Raw genomic sequence first — 23,902 nt, 5'->3', positions numbered from 1 at the left:
AGGAGAGAGGAAAAGGGCTCTTAAACTGATCTTTGTTTCTCACTCAGTTCTCTGCAAAGGTATATTTGGCAAAAGATTGTTTGATGTGTAGAAGAATCACCATTTTGTTCTCTGTGTTTGTACGTGGATTACGCTGGGTTCAGTCTGTGGTAGCAGTGACTCAGGTAAACTAAAACTAGTCAATAATAACGTATCTCTTTGGGAGACTGCTGTTAAAGAATACAGACCGTTATAAAGGAAATGGGAAGTAACATTTGTGGGCCCCTCCTTGATGAACTAATTCCAAAACAGGCTCTGAAAACGTTAGAAAATAAAACCTGATCTCTGTAGGTCGGGGGCCCAAATTCAGCTTTATGTGCACTGGCTTGGAGCTTTCATTTTAAAATGCTGCTTTTGTTTCACCACTCAATTCGCTATTAAAAAATACGTATTCCAAACGTAATGTGTTACCATTACCAAAAGTCATTGGCATGGCCTTGTTTAACAGCTGCAGGTAGTGACTGTCACCTGCTTTAAAGGAAATAGCGCATCACAGCAGTATTCCTAACATGATAAGAGCTTTAAAGGAAAGAAAACCCTTCAAGATTTGACTATTTAGGGACAATTATTTCCCAAACAAAGAGAAAAAGCCACTGTGCTAACAACTCCCGTTGCCACTGTGTGCTCTGGGATAACTGCTTGCTAATTAGTAAGGATGAGAGAAGTCGGTGCACGCACGTAAATAAATGCCCGTGGCTTGTTGGTTTTGAGCCAACCCTAGGCCTAAATAACCCGGTACCGTCTATTTGCATACAACCGGGTAAATATTTCCTAGGGAAACCTGAAACCACATGAAACCGGGGGAGTTTCACTTAAGAAACCAGTTCTGTGCATACAAACAAACAGAGGCTGGATTGCAGAGTACTCCTTAAGGAAGCCGTACCTGCGAGGTGCAGGAGGCCCTTACAGCTGTTCGGATTTAGTTTTACAGCTGTGCTGCCGTTTAGTTTTAAGGAGTTCAGTCACCTGGGGATCTGTGCCGGCACAAGTTCCGAATGGAACATGAAACTGCTTCCCTTGCGAGGTGCCTCTGTTAGGAGGCCGTAGCTAGATGGGCACCGTGCCCAGCGTTTGCCTTTGTTTAGCGCTATTAATTGCCGTTAATTAGAGCAGCATCTCAGAGCGCTGCCTTGGAACGAGCCGCCGCAGCGTTTCGACACGGCGTCCCGCCCGGCTGCGCTGCGCTCCGTGAGGAAACTCCTCTCGGCGCTGGGATCCCGTGTGTGCAAAGCGCGCGCAGCCAGCTCCGCACGGCGGGCCGGGCCACTCCCAGCGCATCACGTGACCGCGCGTTGACCCGCGCGAGCCGCCGTCGCGGCAAGATGGCGGCGGACTCGAGTGACGGCGAGGAGGAGGATCTGGTGAACTATGGGACGGCGCTGCAGCCCCTGCAGGAGGGTAAGGGAGCCCAGCGAGCCCGCCTGGCCTCCTCCGCCTTTCTGATTCGCGCTAAATGGGGGTGCTTGGGTGTCCCGGAGGACCGGCCTCGCGAAATAAAGCAGCCCGGCCCAGGGCTGGGAGCGGCGGGGCCTGTGCTGCCCGCGCGGGGCCCGTTTCCCGGCCTGAGTCTGTCCGCGCCTTACTCGGCTTTCGTCGTCACTTCTGAGGCGAGTGCGGTTCTGCGGGCCTGCCCTGCGCTTGTTGTGTTCGCGGTACAGACTGAGCGCTGCCTGAGCGCTTGTGCACAGCTGTGGGCGCTGAGCCTCTGCCGCTTAGCTGGTGTTACTGGCAGGCCTGCTGCGTGCCGAACTGCGGGGAGCTGTGAGTGGAAACCGTCCGACTGCCTTCTGGGGTTCCGGGAGCTGTGTGTGCCATCTGGGGCGAGTGGTGTTTGGGAGCCGACTGCTGATGGTAGAGAGAGGTTTTGTTGCCTGTCGGGGGCTGGGAAGCAGTAGGGTGCTGTGAGAAGAGAGGTCCTTAAACAGAACGATGATAAACCATGGTCTGGGAGTGACTGTTTTTGTGGACCAACCCTTAGAGAAACAGTAGTGTTACACATTATTTTTAGCCAAAGCAGGGACTCTCAGTTCTCAGTAAATGGTGATAATGCTGTTATTTGTCTGACTGAGATTGTATGAGAAGGGGATTGGGCCTTGTCAGTGTATGAGTTCATTACCAACGTAAAGTACAGTTGAATGCCTTGATCCTTTGGAAGGTTTGGTGTGGGCTTCATGAGCTTCCTTTGATGAATGGGGTGTTTTGAATGCTATGTTTTGTCAATGGAGTAACTGATTGAAAATTTATAGTAGTGGGATTTTTTTACTCGTATAAAAACTTTACATAAAGAAGTAGTGTAGTTAACTTGTCAATCAGTGCTAAGGAGAATCTGTGCCTGTGACAAATGGGAAACGTGTACAGAGCAGAGGCATTGTTAAGCAGGCTGGTAATCTATTAGTCTGATTGTAGGAAAAGGAACATGCTCAGAACTAGTAAGAATTTAGGATTTCTAGTTGAACACTTGATGCTTTTTCTCTGTCAGCATACATCAACAGTGTACGCAAATATATAGAGAGGGAGTAAGTGATGCTGATGCTTTCTACTAGGTACTGTTCGGTCCTGTTCCTAATTGCAAGGGAAGAAATGGCTTCTGGAGCAAGTAGAGATTCCATTCTTTACATAGAGTTATGACTTGCTTTCTGATTTATCTCATTGTAGGTGAACGCATTAAGAAGCCAGTTCCTCTTCAAGAACAGACTGTTAAAGATGCGAAGGGGCGATATCAGCGTTTTCATGGGGCGTTTACTGGGGGATTCTCTGCTGGTTACTTTAACACTGTTGGCACTAAGGAAGGTGAGATACTTCTGTGTCAGCTGGGAAGGGTTGCTTGAAGACTGCAATGTAACATCAGTGAAAAAGAAATAAATGTAATTAATCGTTTTTTTCTCCTGCTGTTTGTTATTATGTAAATACTCGGAACAGGATTTTTGGAGTTCCTTAAGCTTTGTTTCTCAGACTGCAGCTCTATGAATGTTCTCCTGATGTATCCTTCAGGTGTAAGGTTCAAATGTTTGAATTGCTTTCAGATGCTATCTTGTAGTCTGCAGTCCCTCACTTTTGGTGGTTTGCCTCCTTTAAAGGATGGACGCCCTCAGCTTTTGTATCATCACGGCAGAAGAGAGCAGACAGAACCGTTCTTGGACCAGAAGACTTCATGGATGAAGAGGTAAATTTAGAAGGAAATAGATTTCTTTTGGAAGTTGTTGTCATGATTGTAAGTTTTTCAGGCCATGAAAAAATAACTTAAATAGCAAAAACTGTGGTAAACTTAAAATTAGTTCATGAGTTCCTTGTTATACTCCTAGGTTCTATGGGATGTTTAACAGATTCACTTAGGAAGTTCATGTAATCTCAGTATTAAAAAACCCCGATATCTCAAACTTTTCATTTCTTCTTATCAGGAAATCCACGTGCTTTCAAAGCTGTTCAAAATATGACCATTTGAATTACATAGAAATCAACTATCTAAATGTCTTGAAAAATGTTGCCAATGTAAGGGTTGCACCCTGTTTTCTTTCCTTTACAGTGACATAAGTAGTTCTGGGAAAACATTTCCTAATGTAATTTTTCTGTTTTGCCCGTCTTTTCTAGGATCTCAGTGAGTTTGGGATAGCCCCAAAAGATATTACAACCACAGATGATTTTGCATCCAAAGCTAAGGACAGAATAAAAGAGAAAGCTAGACAGATTGCTGGAGTAGTTGCTGCCATTCCAGGAACTAGTGCATTCGATGACTTAATAGGACCATCAAAGTAAGTAAACTTAAATAAAAGTTAGCATAGAAATTTTGCATTGATAAGAGAATCAGTATTGGACTGGAGTAATTAATGAAAGAGGCTGCAAAGTCTGCAGTGTTACCTTTGCAGAGAGGCCTCCTTGTGGATGTTTTTGTATGTGCAGGCTTGTGCTGGGCACACACAAACTGATGTGGCATATATGCAGATGTTGATGCATTCAGATTTTAATCGAAAGTAAGGTACACAAGCGCACTTTCAATTGGTTTAACTTTCTGTTTGATTTTGAGGAATGGTAGAATTGTGATTTGAGTTTTTTATTTTTGCTTTCCTTTGTTTTCTTCCTAGAATAACAATTGGGGTGGAACTGTTGCGGAAAATGGGCTGGAAAGAAGGACAAGGAATTGGACCGCGAGTCAAGAGGAAGCCACGTAGGCAGAAACCTGGTAAGTTCACTGAGGTGCCTGAGCTCAGAAAGCTACATTCACACACCCATTAGAAAGTCCTTTTTAATCCTTCCTTTTATTTAACCTGTTTATTTAATCGTAGGGAAATTTGGTAGTGAACTTTAAATTAATAGCGATGCTGTTGCGTCTGTTACAGACCCTGAAGTGAAAATATATGGTTGTGCGTTACCGCCTGGGCTGTCAGAAGGTTCTGAGGTATTGTACAGGCAGAAGTTATTTGTTATCTTATGTATAAGTAGCTTATGTGTGTTAACAGCCTTTATGGAAAACTTGTTGATGTTTTAAGCAGTACTTTAAAGTTTAAAGTTTTGTTAAAGCGTTTGTGAATATTTACTGTGTTTACTATGAAAAAGGTTGAGTGTAACTACATTTGTTCTTTTGTTAACTGGGCAGGTGTAGTTCATAAATAATTTAGTATGTGGTTATGGAAACTTGAACGTGCCTGGTCTCGTATTGACTAGATGTTGTAAAAGCCAAATATGCAAAACTTTGTTGTTCTTACATACTTTTATTTTGTACCAGGATGAAGAGGACGAATACCAGCCAGAAAATGTGACCTTTGCACCAAAAGATGTCATGCCTGTCGATTTGACTCCAAAAGAGAATGTCCATGGACTTGGCTATAAGGGTTTGGACCCCTCACAAGCTTTGTTTGGTGCATCTGGAAGAGAACACCTTAATCTGTTTGCAGCTGATTGGGAAGACCCGAGTAATTTAATTGGTGATGTGAGAAACAATAGTCGAAGAAAACTAGGGATCACAGGCCAGGTAAGGTATCGTTTCAGGTACTTCATTAGTAGTGTGATAGAATCTAAAATGCAGTTGCAATGGGAGGCACCTCATCATTGTAGACTTACTGTAAGAAACTGTAAGTGTGGTTTGAAAACAGGTTTAGGAGTTTACCTTTTCCTTATTGTTTAACTTGCCCATATCTTCATATTAAGTAAATCCTTCCAACTCTTAACTGCATTTGTCAATGTTTTTAAAGAGAACTAGTAGGGTAAAATGAATGATTGAACTGAGAAAATTCTTGTCTTACTTTGATTAGGGAAAGTTGATATTCAATATGATTTTAGGGTTTTTTTCCCCAGTTTTACTGAATTCTTTCAGTGATGCTGAATCTGGCAGAGGGCTTTTACTTTCTTCTGTTGTATTTGTAGTTCTTATGTAGGGAGAGCTCTGTCAATTTATATCATTCTGAGGATTACACTCCATTAATTTTCATGCCTTTTTCTTCCCCTCAATAATTTTAACCACACTTAATCGGACTCAAAGTCTGACCTCTAGAATTAGGCTGCTGTCCTCACCTTGTACAGACACAACTTATTGTTACTCCCTGCAAGGGCACTGAAACATGTAGGATATGTTTGCTTCCTCCCAGACCCATCATCCCCTACTTGGGACCACTTGGTTTTCTTTATGTGAAGTAGTACATTTTTCCCAATACATGTATGTACATTGGACACCTTACATACTGTAGGTGGTAACATACAGACATAGGTGTGTTCCAACAAGTGATTTAAAAGGTAGTTTTCACATTTTTGAGTTCTCATTACTTTTGTTTGAAATGTATTGTAGGCTTTTGGTGTAGGAGCTTTAGAGGAGGAAGATGATGATATTTACGCAACCGAAACGTTGTCAAAATATGATACGGTTCTAAAAGATGAAGAACCTGGAGATGGCTTGTATGGCTGGACGGCACCTAAGGAGTATAGATCCAAAAAAAGTAAGCATTGTAGTTGTTTTGGAAGAGCTAGTGTCGTCCGTGTTTAAGACAGATCCATCTTTTCAAATACATCTATTAGATTGGTATCTCCTAGCTGTGATACCTGGAGCTTTGGCTTAGACTTCTCGGAATATGTGTGTTCCAATTCTGGAAATAATTATTCTAATCTTCCACTAATGCCAATTTAGATTAAGTGTCCAAGTAACATTCTGAGAAGGGACAACATGTTCTGCTTCATGAAACACAGTATTCAATTGCACTGAAAAAAGAGGTTATTATGACGTATGGCTGCAAATATGACTCACTACTTGTAAATAGATTTCTTGAGATAAACTTGCTGGTTTTCAGATGACAACATTCATAAACTTTATCTCAATTCTCTATTAGTAGTGCAGCTTTGAAGTGCATGGAATAATTTAGTGATATCTAAAGCAACTGCTGATGTTTGCTGTGTGCAATTAATGGCACTTACCATATTAGATGTGCATGTAATGGTACCATTGTCTCGCTTGTAGCCACGTTCAGTTACATCCCTTAAAATATTCTGCAAAACTTGAAACATTCAGGAGCGTTCTTACAAAATGTGTGTATTTTAATATTGACCAGCTCTGTGGTTATTTTGTAGGGTCTGAAACAGAAGTTAGATATATAGGCAAAATCTTGGATGGCTTTTCCTTGGCATCAAAGCCATCAACTCCAAACAAGGTAAGCGGATAATGACATTTTTGCACTAAGAATTAACAGTCAAAGCAAAGTTGATGTGAGATGTATGGATTTTACTGTGGCATAATACTGGTTCATGTTCTACAAAATATAAGTTGTAATAAGCAGTGAAGATTGATCTGAGTCAAACTACTGGATACATTTAAACTTTGCCCTTGTTCAGACTTCGGACAAATGCATCCACTGTTATTTTGCCTGAAGTTGGAAGGATAATTTGTTTTAAGTTCGCAATAAAAAACGTACATCTGTGCTTACGTCTTTCAGATGTAACATCCATTTTTCTGTAAAAATTGAGCCCCCTGCTTTGTCTCCTTCACTGTTTTGGTGACAAGGCAGTTTGTTGGCCTGACTCTTTGCTTAGCATCTTTTATTCCACGACTGCATAAATTAGAAGAGTTATCAGAGTTGTGTGAAATGGTTCTTTTGCTAATGCAGAAAGGAGAAATGTGCATGGTATACGAAACTACATTCTATAAGAAGCAGAGGGGTAATCTTTGAAGTCAGAGCCTGCATGAGGAATGGAGAAAAAGGACTCTGGAATACATGAAAGTACATTAAGCTCAGAAGTATTCAACAGTTTAATTGACTAAATCATGCACGACTTCTGTTTTTAAAAATGCAATCAGGAGCACATATTCTCAAAGCAAGCAATAGATATTAAGACTGCTTAATTTTTGCTGCTGCTTGATGTGCATGTTTTCCTATTTTGCATAGTACGTGTTGACAACGGAACAGTTTGTTCCAGAAGTTTGTATTACTGCCACTTAGTGATGCAGTCTAAAGGAATGTGGTGTCTCTTTCTGGTGTTACTTGTAAATTGGGGAATTTTTAGATTGAAACTTCATTTCTCAATCCCATTTCTAAATATGAATACAAAGTTGTATCTCGCTCTTGTGGTTGTTTTGTTTTTTCCACTTCTCTGTAAAGATTTATCTGCCACCTGATCTGCCACGAAATTACAGACCAGTCCATTACTTTCGGCCTGTAATAGCAGCTGGGAATGAAAACTACCATTTACAAAAGGTGTTAGAAGAATCGAGTGGAAAACTGGGGAGTGACACTGCACAACAAGGCAGGCATGCACTGAATGCATCTCAGAGGAGGGAACAACTAGGAGAGACTGTTCTAAAAGGTATTGGTAGATGCAGACATGCCTTTCCTTGTTCTTTAGGTCCACGGGTTGTTTATGTAGCAGTAAAAATTGTTCCAGACTTGAACATTGTTCTAATGTAACTTGTACGTTTTACTTGTGTTCTTATGTACAATAATAAAAATTATGACGTAATGTAAGTAGTGCATCTTTTAGGCTATTTGCACATAGTGACCAATAGTTTCCATCTGCTGTTTCTGCCATTATAGTGGTGTGTTGTTGCAGAAGAGTGTTTTCTCTGTGTATACTCAGGCTTCATACTCCACTGAAGCATCAGAAATAGTTGAACTAATTTTTTGTTTTCACTTACCTCTCACTTCTACTTTTGGTTATAGGTCCAGCTCCTTCTGTTTTAGAATACTTGTCTGAGAAAGACAGAGAGAGACTCAAACAAGTAAAGCAAGCATCTGAACAACAAATGAAAGCAAAAATGTTGCCTCAGCAGCCCCGGAATAGCAGATTCCAGCCAGCCTCCCCAAATGATGCTTCTCACAAATGGCAAATGTTGTTGGGGGGACAGTTAGCAAATGCTGGTTCTAGTGACTTCAAACCATTTGCAAAAGATCCAGAAAAACAAAAAAGATACGAAAGTTTTGTGAAAAGCCTTAAACAAGGAGAAAAAAGTAAGTGAAGAGAGAAATCCTGATGTCTTTAGTTTTCTCTGGAAGAGTATTTTTGGTTTGTTTTTGCTTGCTCTGTGTTTTAATTATTTGGTGAAGCTTTGAATTTAAACACCTATTAAATAGGTGAAGGATTAAAAAATAACAAGCAAAGAATCAGCATTACAAGTAAAATTGTGTAAAATATCTGTCTTGCATTTGGCAAATGCTTTCATTCTTGCTGTTGTGAAAAACTGCCTCTACTTGTCAAGAAAAAAAAAACAATTGAGGTTAATACTATCCTTAAAATAAATATTCAAGAAATACTTGCAGGGATGATGGCCTTTTTTTTTCTTCTTGAAAAGCATCAAACTTAGGTTAGGTTTAATCTCTACGTATTTATTTCCTTAACTTACAGTAGATACATTGGAGCGTTACTTAGACCCAAGTATGACTGAATGGGAACGAGGGAGAGAACAAGAGGAATTCTTGCGTGCAGCGATGTTCTACAAGTCCTCCAACTCAACGCTGGCATCCAGGTTTACCCGGGCCAAATATGAAGATGATGTTGACAAAGTTGAAGTTCCTCGGGACCAGGAGGTATATGTTGTATACCAAAGTATTTTAGTACTTTGAAACTCCTTTATTGCCTTAAGACTGCCTTACAAAAGTATTCTTCTTTAAAATTCCTTTGTAGTTATGTCAGTAATGCTTTGTTGCCTGTTATGTAAATCTCTGAAAAGACTTAATGCATGTAAAGCAGTGATCTGTTAATCTACACTGAAATGTTTGTCTGTCATGTTGTTAGTATGACAACAGTAATAGTTAATTCACGGAGTTGTTACACAGCTGACCGTGTTTGACTTTTTCAGAATGATATTGATGATAAGGAATCTGCTGTGAAGATGAAGATGTTTGGCAAACTTACAAGAGACAAGTTTGAATGGCACCCTGAAAAGCTGTTGTGCAAAAGATTTAATGTTCCTGATCCGTACCCTGAGTAAGATGATTCATTTAGAAGTTCTTACATTTTTTGAACACTTCTTGGAAATTCTGAGTTTTCAGTCTTGTGAAAAAATCTGCCTTCATGTTTTCTTTTTGTATTGTAATAGATGTATTATAGAATCCCGTAATGTTTTAATTGGCCTCGTAAAGCACAGTGAAAGAACTGACAAAATAATATGCATATTAAGTACTACTGTCGTTTGTTGCAGCTAATTGTGTGTAGAAGACAGTAATCAAAAACCAGTTATATTTCCCTGCAGGTCTTCCATTGTTGGTTTACCAAAAGTGAAGAGAGACAAGTATTCTGTATTTAATTTCTTAACTCTGTCTGAGCCTACCACATCTGTAACACAAGAAACAAGTGAAAGAAAACAAGAGAATGACAGTGTGAGCAGTAAGTCAGGTGTTTTTCTTAAGTCGTGTAGCTATAAAGTAGTGGTATATAGAAAATGGTTGTCTTTGTTATGGAGAATGAATCCATCCATCTGGTGGTATATTGGTTTGGTCTTATTGGTTGTTTTTATAAAAGAAAAACAGGTATAAAAATTGAAAATAAGAAATGAATTCAATGAATTCAATGCATTCAGTACAGACTTAAAAACTAAAGTCAGTGAGATGATGCTAATATATTCCACCCAGGAGACCTTTATAGGTCAGATATTCATTAAAAAGATAGAAAAAATATTAAACCAGGGTGGAGAAGCAGACTAAAATAAAATCAAGTAGGTCATGAAATGCGGTAGAATTTGGCTTGTGAGTGATTTGAATGTTTGGGACGTTTTTAGAACCAAAGAAACCTTCAAGATGGGACATATCAGATCAAGAGAAGGAGAAAAAAGATTCTATCAGTGAATTCATTAGTCTTGCCAGATCAAAAGCTGATCTTCTGCAGAAGCCCCCAGTGCCAACAACAGAAGAAAGTGGAACGAAGACAACTGAAACGCTTCCCAGTGAGGTGGGTTCTTAGTGGTGTTGGAGTATAAAGGAGAATGACTGTAAACCTTGGAAATAATGTTGTGTACTGTATGAATTGGTTTGCTAAAGATTAGCTTGCCAAAGGGCCGTCTCAGGATAAGGAAAAAGAAAGGGAGATTGCTTTTGAAAGAATTTTGAGGTTATAAAACTTTGGCTTTCACAAGGGCAATAAGCATGGATACACTTGAAGTAGCAGCTTAAGGACAGATAAAATGTCCCTTGGAGTCTGGGAGTTGAGTTCAGTACCTTGCACCCACTTTGCTCACAGGCACAGAATATGTATGTATCTTTTCTGCTTTGAGGGGGAGGATACATACTTTGTAGAGATAGGAAATGTTTTCCTTTTGAATAAATTTACTCTGGCGTGTAAGTGAAGTTTGAAGTAATGAATAAGAATGTGTGCTAACTTGGGATCTGTTTTCAATTGAGCATGGAGCACAAATTTTATTACTCGTTACAGGAAACTGAGCTTAGCAGTGCTCCAATGGATTGAACTAAGAATTACTAAGATTGTGAACTTCTTATGTGTTGTGATGTTTGATTGTTTAGTCAATATATCTCAGCATATTTGGAATTATTTTATTGCTTAACTGATCAGAGAGAGATTTTTAGTTTCTTGAGGCATCTAAATGTGGTTTGTTACACTGCTTTGCAGGTAACTAATGAAGATAAGGAGCAGGAGCAGGAAGAAGAAAGCAGACCATCCATGGACTTATTCAAGGCCATCTTTGTGAGTTCCTCAGATGAAAAATCTTCTTCTGAGGAAGAGAGTGATGAAGAACAGCAACCAGATGCTTCAGTAATAGATTCAGAAACCACCAGACAAGCTGGTCTACCTGATAGTTCTTCTAACATACAAGCTGTTCTACCTGATAGTTCTTCTTCTTACATACAAGGTAGTTCTTAATGCATGCTTATTTTTATAAGCATCTTGTAAAAGCTTCCTTTATGAATCAAGTACTCCTGGGACTGCTAGGACAGTGTTACACTCTGAACTGACTTGTATAACCAGCCTAATTTTTGTTTAATAAAAAAACAAAAACCCACAAAACAAACAAAACCAGAGGCAATATGGTGAAATCATGCCGGATGTCAGCTGTGCAGTTGGTCCTGGCAGTCCATGGAGATAAAGGCAGCTGATCAATAACTTTCTCTGATAATTCTTGAAAAAAGTATTTTCTTTCAAACGAATGAGTTGTTTGTTTGTTTGTTTTTCATAGGCAGCATGACTATTAAAGATGAGCCTGGTGTTTCTTCATTGTCTACTTTGAAGCAGGAACAGAATGATGCAGAGGAATTTGGTCCAAAGTTGCCTCCATCTTTTTCTTCTGGTAGGTTCTGTAGACTTGTAGCGTATAAATTCTACATGTTAAAGAAAAATATCATCCATCTTCAGTAAATGTTTGTGAATCAGTACCTTACTCCTTAAGTGCCAGATCAAACATGTCAACACATGCTTTGTTTTCACACTGTGAGGGACTAGCAGGAATCTTTTTGCCTGTACTAACTTTGTTGTAGCTCCACAGAGGGCAGGGTTAATGAACTGTAATGGAGATACAGAACGAGCATTGCAGTTTCCTTACTAACTGTAATCGGGTTATCTAGATTTATCCGTGATAGAGGCTGCTGCCCCTAGAAGGGGAGAAATGAACAAAAACAACGGCAGCAATCTAAGGAAAGAAATTATTTTACTAAATACGAGACACAATATGATACAATATAACTACAACTACTATATCAAACAAGGCAGAGAAAAAGAAAGAGAGAGAAAGAGTCCCGGAGAACCGGGGGCCTACTGCAATCTCTAGGCGACAGGCTGGAACGTTGCTGATAGAGCGAGACGGCAGGGATGGAGCGCTCCAAAGCGATAGACAGGGCGAAAAGAGGGACGTTCCAGCCTGGGAGCGAGATTATATGTGTGTCCTCCTCCTCTGGTGATTCATCTCTGGCCGCGTTGTCCCCTGGGATATGTAGTTTCCTCCAAGGGCTGAGTACTCGGGATGCTGCCATTCCACAGATCTGGAGCATGAATCTTCCACACTTCCGCATACCCTCTGTTACACTTCCGCATACCCTCTGTTACACTTCCACATACCCTCTGTTACACTTCCACATACCCTCTGTTACACTTCCACATACCCTCTGTTACACTTCCACATACCCTCTGTTACACTTCCACATACCCTCTGTTACACTTTCTTATACCACCAAAACAGTTCATACCGCACATGATGTCATGATGTAGAATATTGACAGCACAAAACCATGACACTAACAGATTGAAAAGGTGTTTCGTTACAGTGGGAACACTGCAGTTATAAGTTTACCCATTTCACACCTATTTGAAAGCTTTTCTTAAACCAGCCTGTTACATTAATATAGAATTTAAATATAAAAATTACATTTTTGTTGTTGTTTGTACTTTTTTGTTTCTGCATTTGCTTTGCAATTCAGGCTCTACGTGGCAACAAGAAACAGTGGTGCCAGCAAGTTCTCCAAGGTCTAGTAGGAAAGAAAAACATAAAAAGAACAGAGAAAAACACAAGACCAAGAGAGATCACAGGCATAAAAAGGAAAAGGTATTTAATTAAAATAATTGATTTATTGTTGGTTCTTTGATCAGATATTCTTGTGATTTATTTAGTGTGTCTGAGCTGGAATAACTGAGATTCTCAGGTGATTTCAGACTGGGATCTGACAACAGGAAATTATTCAGCTAAGTGCTGCTTTTCCCATTTAGATAATGTGAGTACAGAAAGAATGTTAGTGCTTAATGTTTGATGCTGAAGATGTCAGGCATATTCTGAGAGCTGTGTATAATTCACAACTTCTATATAAACGAATAATCAAATTCTTCTTTTGATGAGGTTGAAGTGTTGGAAAGAGGTGAGTAGTTTGGCATTTATTTTTTGTTGTTAGCTCAGGCGAGATAGTGCCCCAGCAAAAGTCACTGTTAAGTATTTCAATTGAATGTAGCGTCTACAATGAAATTGACTTTTAGGGATGTTTGCTTTTTTGTTGTTATCGCCTTTCAGAAAAAACAGCTCTTTCAAAATGAAAATGGTGGTATAATGAATTGTTTTTCTTTGTACAGAAAAAGAAACACAGAAAACACAAAACCAAAGGAAAACACAAGAATAAAAAGTCAGAAAAAGACAGCAGCTCAGATTCTACAGACAGCAGTGATAGCCTTAGTGATACAGATTCTACAAACCTGTCACCTAAAGAACTTCTAAGAAGGTAAACAGAAAGTTGACTGAAGTACTTGCAAACTTTGCAGTGGATAACTGAAACCTCAGTGTAGGAGTCTGCAGTTCAGTAAACTTATTCATAGCAAATATGGATCAGCAGGTCTCTCTTTGTTTCTAAAGCCTGCTAGTTTGTTTAATGAAGTGAGGAAATGTTGCAAGTATCTTAAACTGTGGGGTAATTAATTTTACAGTGGAGGTCTCTAGAGATAAAAGGGTCTACACAGAACGTTATGTTAGTTATCAGGGTTTATAGTTACAGGTGAATGATGTTTTGAAGGAATTCAAGAAATGCAGATGGCGAGTCATATTTCCATGACTTCGTCTACTGTCTTTACTTGGAAATGTTGGAAGCAACGTTGTCTGCTTCTGAATGTTTAAGTCAGCTTCATTTTGTTGATAATCACCAAGAGACCAGTTCAGACAGATACACTGTATGGCTTTGATGCTTGGGATGATTCTGTGCTTCAGCAAAGAGCAGTGTATAGAATAGTTTGACTTGGTTGTACAAGCTGATAGTTTGGAAGTCTTTGTGTTTGCTGAGCACTGAGATAAAGTGTTTTTATCCAAAGTTATTGATATTTCTTAATTTAAGGTTAAAAAAAACTGTTCAAGTAATTAAATATTCCTAACGATGTATGTGACTATTTAGTCTGTCCTCTTTTTCTTTCTTTCTTTTAGATTGAAACAACTTCAGTATTGAAGAGGCATCTTTCTTCATTGCTGTGTGATTTTTTTTAGATCTCCAATTTTTGATCTCCTCCATGATGGTAGATCAGTCATGTATATATGTACTTTGAAGCATTGTAGATAACGTATTCATATTGAATTTGTTTGAAAGTAAATGTTTATATGTTTATTTTGTGATGTTTCATAGGATTAAAATGTAATGATTATGGAATGTTGAAAAAGACCTCTTCCGTGCAGCATAATGTGAAATACTGCAGGTTCTGTCTTAATTAACACGAAGCAAGATATTTTAATAAACCAAGTATTACAAATCATTTTTGTACAATAAGTCATAACCTCCGACCTCTAAAACCTTAGATCTCTCAAGGAGCATGGCAATGGCACAGAGCTGTTCTGTGGAGGTTTACATAAGGCATTAGGACAAATTTATCTGCCACAAGGGTGGTCAGACATGGGCAGCACCTTGTGAGGTGGCTGATTCCCTATGTCTGCCAGTGTTCCAGGAGCTGCCCTCAGTAGTGTGCCTTAAGTTTTGGTTAGCCCTAAAGAAGTCAGGTGGTTGGACTAGATCATCTTTGAAGGTTCTTTTCAACCATTCTCCCTTCACTCTGAAGGGCAAACATTTGTTGGAATTAAGCTAAGGACTTAAAAACTGAAGAAAATATGTATTGGGTATGTGTATTTTCTGTGGCTTCTAACATTTCTAACGCAGAAATTCAGGTTGCGTTTTCCCAGCATCTGGCTGTAACTGGAGTTGGAACACCTCCCAAGTACGAATAGCATTTGTCAGAGCAGACCTAAACCAATAAGCTGTCAGTTTTACAGAAATTAAGGCCGAGTTAGCCTTAATATGTTAGTACTATAATTATATCTGCATTATTCAGCAATTATATGTGTTTACAATGGAAGCACTACTTTTATTTCATGCAGTACATTTAGGAAATACTTGAAGCTTGCAGTACTAATGTAAGCTACAAACCAGCAAGCTGTTATGTAGACCCACAGCCTCTCACCTTCCAGGTGCACAGAAACTCCAAAACAAAGTTGTCTAAACTTAAGAACAAAAGCCTTAACTGAAATCCTCTGTTTTAGGTTCTTTCTGACTCCAGATGCATCCTTCGGTACCTGCAGCTCTGTGGCAGCTCTTGGTTAGAGCAAGGTGGTTAATAGTTGTGTGTTGAATTACAGAATGCGTGGTTTGTAAAATAAAGCCAAAAAGAACATCTGGGGCTGGGAGAGAAAACACCTGAAGCCTTGAGGAGGTTTCTTCTGCTGCAGGGAAGATATAAAACTGACCCTGTTGTACCAGCGTGGCTGTGACAGAGCAAACCCGCGCGGTGCAGCCAAGGCGTCGGGGCCGCGTTCCCGCCAGTGGGCGGCCTGCGGCTGAGGTGATGCGGGCAGCATGGCGGCAGGGGGCAGCCGCGGGGAGCCCTTGGCCGTGGAGTCCCAGCCCGAGAGGTTCTCAGCCGAGGAGCAAACGGCAGAGGTGGGCCGGGGAGTTGGGCAGGGCTGCTGGGAGGAAGGGAGCGCTGGCAAAGTGCTGGTGCGGGGCTCCTGAAAGCTCAGCACTAACACTTGGGGCAGGTGGGCCTTTCGGTGGCTTGGTTCGCACAGAATTGTGGTGGGCACTCAGTGACTGAAGAAAGACGTTCTCAGAGTATGCCTCACACAAATGGTGGTGGTTGTGGCTAAACAGCACAGGCCGGGAGTCTTTGGTGCTGCCTCTCCGTGGGCCAGAATCACTGAAATACAATGATTTTTTGAGAGATTTGAGAGAGACTTCCTGAGACTTAAATATTACTTTGCTTGAGAGAAAAATAAACAAAAGAAAACAACCCAGCCTTTTCTCTCCAGAAAATACAAATCAAATCCACCAGCCTTTCTTTCTCCACCAGGCTGTGACCAACTCAAGCAGCTGCATTCTGGTGCTGGAGCAGGATGTGGCCTCTCCACACAGAGCTCTGCTGCTGCATTGCACTCCACTGTGTGGCCATGGCTGCTCCAAGGGTTTCCAGGAGAAGATTTCCTAAACTTTGCCCTGTTTGCTTACAGATTCAATTTAAAATTCTGAGAGGGCACAGCGATACTGTGAGCTCCTGCCATTTTTGCTGTGAAGACTCAAAAATACTTTCATGCTCTTATGACAGAACAGTGAAGCTCTGGGTATGTTGTGAACACAACAACAAATTAAAAACCAAACCAACATCTGTTGCGGTGATGACTTAATATGATAGGTGAAATAATTTTGTAAAGAATCTGAAATAGCCTCTTCACAGAGGAAGGCGACAGAGTAGGATGAGCAAGGAATGAAATGTTGGTCAGTGTGATGGATGTTGGCCTTTTTGCAGTTGCGGTCTTCATCTGTATCACTGCAGTACACAGGAGCCCAGCAATGAACCTCTGGTTGGTTCTGTACAAACAGAACAAAAAGTCCTGGCACCAGTGCCTGGACCAGCCCAGTGTGGAGGCAGGCTTGTGAAACACGAGACAGCACTTAGATGGACACTATTGATGAGTATGGCTATCAGTATTTGAACACGACATTCACAACTGACTTTTAGAATACACAGAAATAAGTCTCCATTTGTATTTTTAGGTTAGATCACACATGTCAGGTTAACCTTATTTTACCAGCTTTGTTTTGCTTTGGTTTTGTGGTGCTGTGTTATTTTTTTTTCACAAAAAAGCACTTCAGAATCAAACTCCTGATTTATTCAAGGATGTTGCCAAAGGATTTCCTGTTCAAACTTTTGAAGAGCACACAGCCCCAGTTTCTGAATGCAACCTGAGTCCTGATGGCAGAAGGTGACTATTTTCTATCACTATTTATTAAAAAAGTAGGTGACAATTAATGTGATCTTCAAGGTTAAATGTGATTACATGTGAAAAGCGTTGGACAAATTTAGAACAAACCAGTTACTTTTTCAGTTGTTTCTACTGTTTTCTAGTTCATCAAAGTGAAGCTTCTTTTGCTTAACTTTCTGCTCATTATCCCTTTGTCTTTGTCTGGTAGCAGCCCGTTCACTGCCAGACTCCATTTTCAGTTCATTTTGCATACAGTTTGTACAGCAGTGCTTAAATCTTTTGGTTTTCATTTGGTGGCCGCTGAAGGAACAGTCCAAGTCACGACCCTTTCAGGGTAAAGGAATTACTACTTGTGAGTTATTTGTGGCTGGAAGTCTATGGTTTATGTTCTGAAAGGAGAAGAGGTACTGCATAGAAGAACGACACCGAAGCCAAGGCACAGGGGTTCATCTGTCAGTGAGATTTATGTGGTCATAAAAGTTCTGTATTGTTTATTAATGTTCCGTATCCTTTCCATTAAGCCTGTAATTTCAATTTAGGAAGAAATGTATCTTATCTAGTGTCAGTCTCTGGACGTAATAATTAAAACTGCAGCATGCATTAACATTTGGTTGAGTAGAGGATGTCGTGTTGCCTCCAGGGGTATTATTTCTGCTATATTTTATCATTAATTTGTAGTTTAAATCAATTTTTATCAAATTAAAGAGTTGACTGATCACTTTTTGATCACTGGATTGTACATGTGCCACTCTGCCTGCTGCCTCCCAACAGAAAATGCCACCAGTTCCTTATCTACAAATACTGTGACATTCATATAGATGTTATTTTAGATATTTGGAAATACTCAAATAAAATAATGTGAGGGCAAACTTGGTGACCTCCTCATTCATGGAAGCCTGCCACTTCTCATCAATTAGCTTTGCTGTGTAATGTGGGTTTGTGTTTGTGCAGACCAGTGTCGGAACATTGTGTACATGACATTATTGTTAGTTTATATCTGAAATGTAAATAATTACAAACTTTAAACTGCAAAAGGCAATTTTTGCTGCAGTGTTTACAAATGAATGAGTCAGGATGGTAAGTCATTGTTGGAATTAAAAGCATTTATTTTCAAATATCTTCTCTTGAGCGAAAACATTGAGTGCTGTTTTCATGGTCATTTTTAGAGTGGTTACATCATCCTATGATAAAACTGTCAAGACTTGGGATATGGAAACAGGAAAAGTGCTTGTATGTATCCTTTTGAGTGCATTATCAAGAAGGTGTAACTGTAACATTCAGATGTGTTCCTTCATTATTGGCAAATAAGGAAAAAAACCAAAGCATTCATTCTTTGCACAGTGCACTAGAATCAGGGGAGGCAGGCTTGATTTTTAGTCCGGCTTTTGATCTGATCGGTTGTTTGATCATGTTAAGTCCCTTAATGATGAAGATGTTTCGGTTATTTCAGATAAAAATGGCTGTAATAATAATCATCTGTCTCAGAAGATATGTTAGACTGATTGAATTAATGTTTTAAGATTTGAACAAGATATCCCTGTCTAATTTTAAACTTACTGCTATTTTACAAATAGAATTGGATATAAATACTTCTATCACCTTTCACCAAACTAATGTAATACCAAGCCCATTGCTTCTGAGCCTACTTAGAGATTAAAGCCAGTGCTGTTAAAGACTCTTATCTCTAACCCTCAAGTGTGTTTCCAAAACCCTTTATTTTCTCTTTAGTGGACAAAAGAACATGAAGGTATCGTAACTTCATGTAATATTTCCTGTGATGGCAAATATGTGGTATCTGGCTCAGATAATGGCAATGCCATATCTGTTTTTGATGCAGTAAGTGCAACACAGGTGGCACGTGTCCAAGGTAAGATTTATGACTTTTAAGTCTTGTTTATGCAGCTCTCGAGTTCTTTTATTTCTTAATAATTATAATGAACTCAGTTTGGTTCAGATGCCCTTCCTTGATAAATGTGTTTTGGAGATAGACTGGTGCATAGCTGCTGTGGGTAGTTCTGCCTTTCAGACCTGTGCACTGAGATGGAAAGCTAATGATTCAAAGCTGGGAAGCAGCTTTACAGTAGTTCCTCTTGGTGTGTTTTCCGTAGGTCATCACAGGAGTACGATCACAAAATGCTGTTTTGATCCTGATAATCAGAGAGTGACTTCAGTATCATACGATAAGACGATAAAGCTGTGGGATATCGTAGCTCGATCCACCTCAATTACAATTAAAGAGTAAGAAATAATGCTATAGTTAATTATGTGTGGTATTGTTTGCATCCTTGACAGTTATCAGTTATGGTAAGATTTGTACTGGAGAAAATGAACTGTAGTTGTTGAACTAAATTAAGGTATATATAAGCAGATGATATACATGGAATGCATGAATGAAAACTTTCACTTAAGCTTCCTGCTGTAAATAATTGAAAAGTTGTGTTTTGGCAGCATTTTTGTGCTACTTTTAGAGCTCCTATCTTCTTTTATATACATTGGAAGAAGCATATGCGACATAGTGCTGAAGTATAAACTTATTGGTGTAATTCCTACTAATTAGGAAGAATTTATAATTGACAAGTGAGAAGATAAAATATTACATAGAATAAAGAAGCCTTTAAAAACATTATGTAGTGAAGGAGAAATAATACAGCGGTCGTTTTGAATTTTAATAGTTTTTCCTATATAATTGTAGACCATCTTTGGCTTCCCTTTTTGGCTTCTTTTCATCTCTCATCATCCCACTATCTATATTGTTAATGGCAGTATGAGACAGGACTGGTTCCAGGACAGATGCTCTGGACCCCAGCCACAAGTTGTGCCAGAGGTTTAGTTTAGACATAAGGAAAAACTTTTTCTCTCAGAGTGGTTGGGCACTGGAATGGCCTGCCCAGGGAGGTAGTAGAGTTGCCATCCCTGCCAGTGTTCAAGAAGAGTCTGGATGAGGAGCTATGAGATATGGTTTAGTGGCTTGTGGTAGGTCCTTTCCAGCCTTGTGATTCTGTGATCCACTGCCTCACTGTGCTCACACCCACTGTTTGGTCTCCATCAGTGTTCAGCAAGTGCCAATGAATGCCGATGGGTGCCATTTTTACCACATGGAGGAATTCAGTGACACACCTCCGCTTCATGTGCATCTCCATGCCAGATACCATTTTGTCAGACTATCCCTCTGCTGCCATCTGTCACACAGCAACAGTATTGGTGGGAAGGTTCAATCTTTACTGCCATACCACCAATATCTGCCTCTGATTTTGTAAGCTGACACCACAAAAAGCACTACTATTGGAGAATGTCATGCTCAGTACCAGCAGCTGTGCTCCTTGTGAGCTCCTACAGCTCCCCGTGCTAAACCCTTACATCTCTCACTGGAAAAAGTATTACATTTAAAAATTAGGCCAATGTAGGGCGTTGTTATCATTTTTAAGAATAAATTATACAATAGATATCAAGTGAACTGTTAAAATAGCAGTAGCTTTAAATAAAGTCAACAAATATAGCTTTGAATTATAACAACAATAAACAGAGAGTGCCTTTAAACAGTAATAAAATGCTCTGTTGAGGGATTAGGAATAATTTTGGATGGGAAATTCAATCTGGAGCATTGTAATAATATTTCCTTTAAATCACAGTGATGACAGCGTTGTTTCCTGTAAGAGATGCTCATGATCCCTCCCTGGTGCAGACTGCAGGAAGCCCCAGAGTTCTTAGCCTGTTCCAGAGCTTCCAAATTCCTTTTATAGACTTTAATATAAATTGATTCATCTCTTTCCTCTGAGTATTAGAATGCAAGTTCACATGCCTTTTTTGGTAACTTGCTTTTAAAGAAGTGTGGTTGTTCTGTAGCTGCAAAGCAATGTCATTGCTCACACAGTGTTGGGGTTCCCTCCAGCTGGTGGCTCACCCTGCAAGGGGCCCAAACCCATGCAGGCTGCAGGGCTGTGAGTAGCTCCAGAGCTATATTCTTTACAGAACTATCCATGCAGTTAACATTCAGGATGCATTTATGGTGCTCTACTGGATGGAGAGAGCACTCAGTGCTGCAGGAGGCTCTCTGAGTGCTTGATAATGGTTACAAAACCTCACTGTTGGGGTGTTCTCATGTTTCAGGGGACACAGCAATGCTATCTCAGATTGCTGCTTTACATCTGATGGTCGTTACTTGTGCACAGCATCCTGGGACAGGAGCTTAAAAATATGGGATATAAAAACAGAAGAATTTCAGAGTCATGGACCTGTTACCTTGAACCAGGGACATGAGGGTTCTGTTAGTTCCTGTTGTTTTAGCCATGATGGTGAGTTATCTGTATACCAGCACATGATGTAACTCAGTATCTGCGTATGTGACATAACAGGTGAGCCACAAGTGACCGCTCCAATCATGTAAGTAATTTGTCATTTCCAAGATAGCATATTTAATTACAAGAAAATGATCTCTGCGTAAATTGAAGCTGATGACCAGATCACAGACTAGCAGCTCCTCTACAAGCATGGAATTTGTATTATTGCAAACTGCCATTGTACTGGAACAGAATCTCTCCACTGGAACTGGCTGATATGAGTTTCTTTATGTCTTGGTCTAATTAGCTGTTCCCTTCTGCAACTTCACTACTATTACTATTTTTACTATTACTGTTTACTATTCCATTACTATTATGTAAACTCAGGCTTACTATTTATAAAATCAAGAACATTAGCAACAAATAGCCAAAAGGAACTTCAAGCATCTTGTCAAGGCAGGACTAATAGCTCATTCTTTATGTTGTGTTAACCAAGTCTGACACAGTGCTAGAAGGAGTCTCTTATTAGCCTTTGCATCAAAGCAAATATACAGTAAATATTCTGATTTCATGTTTCAGCATCACTTGTAGTATCTGGTGGATATGACAACGCTATAGTCATATGGGAAACAGATGCAGGATATAAGAAGTTAAGCTTAAAGGTACTGCAGTTTTATTTGGCCGGTAGTTTGATGAGAAGCTGTAAAGTGTGTGCTCCTTTCAAAGCGTATTTGTTACCCAATATCCTTGCCCATCCTTTGCAGATACGGGCAGGATTATGTGCTGAATTTGTGCAGTGTGATCTGTTAGAACAATATATTCTTACCTTGGCTTCAAGTTAGATTTTGCTTTACTGTAGGGGCACTGGGACTGGGTGACAGATGTCGCAATTAGTGAAAGCAAGAAGTGGATTCTTTCAGCCTCAAAGGTGATCACCACTTTCCTAATGCGGTTTCAAGAGCTAAATCATAAATGGATGTGAAGATTTCATCCCTTTGTGTCAGGTTTTGCTTACTGATGTTTCACAATAAAAAGTTGCACGTAAACCTTCTATGTTCTAATCAACATCTACATCAAGTAATTATAGAAAATCTTAAAAAGAATGTGATGACTGTGTTTATTTTTTGTTCTCTTAAAACGTCGATGCAGTTTTAAGATTGCTGCAGGTTGTTCCCAAAGATATGATGCTTAAACGTGAGAGAGGTTTAGCACTCTCCTGTTGAGAGACTCATCTAAAGAAATGACAGCTCATATTCTCAGAAATCGTGTAAATCGGTGTTTTGGTGATGCACAAACATGTCAAAACGATTGCTTTTATTTCTCAGGATTCCACTTTGAGACTGTGGAGCATTGAAAAGATGGATCTCATACCTTCAGTGATAGAAAGCAGTAAAGAAAAAGGCTCAAAAATTGCTCAGGTTGTATCAGTTTATTTGCTAGCCACACCTCATACTTTATCCAGGAACAAACTTTGACTTTTAAAGGGAAGTCTGAGATTTGCTAGTTGAAAGCACTAACGGGTTGTTCTTTCTCTGTAAAAGATCTGCCCATCTTTTTGGGGGGGTGAAATGTAGTAGTAGCAGTTGTGGTAAGGACACCAATTCACATGCAGAGCTGCAACAAACAGTAAAATATGTCATTGACTTTTCTGTAAATGTTTTCTGTTGAATTTGAAATTAATGCTGCATAGAGTCCAATAGAAATAGAGTAAACGTCACGTGTTTGGCCAGCAGCAAAACTTCTTCATCCTGACTATACTGAGTTAATATTCCATCCAAAATTACTATCTATCTATCTACCTGTATCAGCTTTTCTTGCTTTCTTTCTTTTCCTTTTTCCTTTCAACATACGCCCACTAATCAAAATTATTCATCAGATTATGGTCTCAGAAATCTGGCCTCGCTGTGTGTGTGTGCAGAGCTGCGTTCTGAGGGAAATAATGCCCACCTTTCACATGATTAGCCAAACTGCCTTTTTCATTGTATTCACACCAGTGCGAAGAATGTGAAAGACCTTTCTTAAGCCTGCAGCACGGTGACTTTGAAGTGATATCCAAGTGTGTATTCTGTCGTCTGTCTGCTCCAGCAAGAAATATTTTGCCATCGCCACCTTCCATCCCTCCTGATCTTTAAATTCATCTGGCAGTCTCTGGATGTTAACATAAGTGAGTATAAATGGAATGTCTGTACGCCTTCGTGTACTACACATATAAAGCTGAATGTTTAATCTTGTGCTGCCATAGTATTCTGGAGGAATGATAAAACTACGCTGCTGAGCAGGGTCTGTTGTGACGGGACAAGGGCAAATGGTTTCAGACTAAGAGAGGAGAGATTTAGACTGGATACAAGGAAGAAAGATGATGATAAGGGTGGTGATGCCCCATCCCTGCAGACACACAGGCTGAGCACCCAATGGAGCTGTAGGTGTCCCTGTTCACTGCAGGGGAGTTGGACCAGACGGCCTT

At 39.8% G+C, this 23,902-nt stretch overlaps 2 protein-coding genes across 2 annotated transcripts; both read left to right on the top strand.

Annotated features, from left to right (window-relative positions):
* Positions 1 to 1,328: 1,328 nt before the first annotated feature.
* GPATCH1 (G-patch domain containing 1) lies at positions 1,329 to 14,666 on the top strand. The gene is made up of 20 exons (XM_072346324.1): positions 1,329 to 1,437; positions 2,695 to 2,829; positions 3,117 to 3,202; positions 3,628 to 3,788; positions 4,119 to 4,216; positions 4,374 to 4,432; positions 4,760 to 5,005; positions 5,816 to 5,963; positions 6,589 to 6,668; positions 7,614 to 7,818; positions 8,172 to 8,459; positions 8,854 to 9,035; positions 9,308 to 9,435; positions 9,701 to 9,834; positions 10,226 to 10,395; positions 11,071 to 11,311; positions 11,636 to 11,746; positions 12,870 to 12,994; positions 13,510 to 13,655; positions 14,345 to 14,666. Exons 1-20 carry the CDS (start codon positions 1,362 to 1,364, stop codon positions 14,364 to 14,366), a joined length of 2,841 nt encoding a protein of 946 aa, XP_072202425.1. The 5' UTR covers positions 1,329 to 1,361; the 3' UTR covers positions 14,367 to 14,666.
* Positions 14,667 to 15,636: 970 nt separating this feature from the next.
* On the top strand, positions 15,637 to 23,570 carry WDR88 (WD repeat domain 88). Its single transcript, XM_072346833.1, has 11 exons — positions 15,637 to 15,842; positions 16,409 to 16,519; positions 17,076 to 17,161; positions 18,328 to 18,391; positions 18,890 to 19,028; positions 19,270 to 19,399; positions 21,269 to 21,453; positions 22,018 to 22,100; positions 22,298 to 22,366; positions 22,764 to 22,856; positions 23,433 to 23,570. Exons 1-11 carry the CDS (start codon positions 15,759 to 15,761, stop codon positions 23,568 to 23,570), a joined length of 1,182 nt encoding a protein of 393 aa, XP_072202934.1. The 5' UTR covers positions 15,637 to 15,758.
* The last annotated feature ends 332 nt before the right edge of the window (positions 23,571 to 23,902 follow it).

This window comes from Excalfactoria chinensis, chromosome 11, assembly GCF_039878825.1.
Source record: "Excalfactoria chinensis isolate bCotChi1 chromosome 11, bCotChi1.hap2, whole genome shotgun sequence".
Lineage (NCBI taxonomy): Eukaryota > Metazoa > Chordata > Aves > Galliformes > Phasianidae > Excalfactoria > Excalfactoria chinensis.
This window is presented reverse-complemented; position numbering and strand designations above follow the sequence as displayed.

What these genes read in the sequence shown, in the direction of transcription:
- GPATCH1 (XM_072346324.1), top strand. Translation starts at nt 1,362, where the DNA reads ATGGCGGCGGACTCGAGTGACGGCGAGGAGGAGGATCTGGTGAACTAT. An exon ending in AAGACTTCATGGATGAAGAG is followed by an intron (nt 3,203 to 3,627) that starts GTAAATTTAGAA and finishes CGTCTTTTCTAG; the next exon opens with GATCTCAGTGAGTTTGGGAT. An exon ending in AAGTTCCTCGGGACCAGGAG is followed by an intron (nt 9,036 to 9,307) that starts GTATATGTTGTA and finishes TGACTTTTTCAG; the next exon opens with AATGATATTGATGATAAGGA.
- WDR88 (XM_072346833.1), top strand. Translation starts at nt 15,759, where the DNA reads ATGGCGGCAGGGGGCAGCCGCGGGGAGCCCTTGGCCGTGGAGTCCCAG. An exon ending in CCGAGGAGCAAACGGCAGAG is followed by an intron (nt 15,843 to 16,408) that starts GTGGGCCGGGGA and finishes GTTTGCTTACAG; the next exon opens with ATTCAATTTAAAATTCTGAG. An exon ending in TGGAAACAGGAAAAGTGCTT is followed by an intron (nt 18,392 to 18,889) that starts GTATGTATCCTT and finishes TTTTCTCTTTAG; the next exon opens with TGGACAAAAGAACATGAAGG.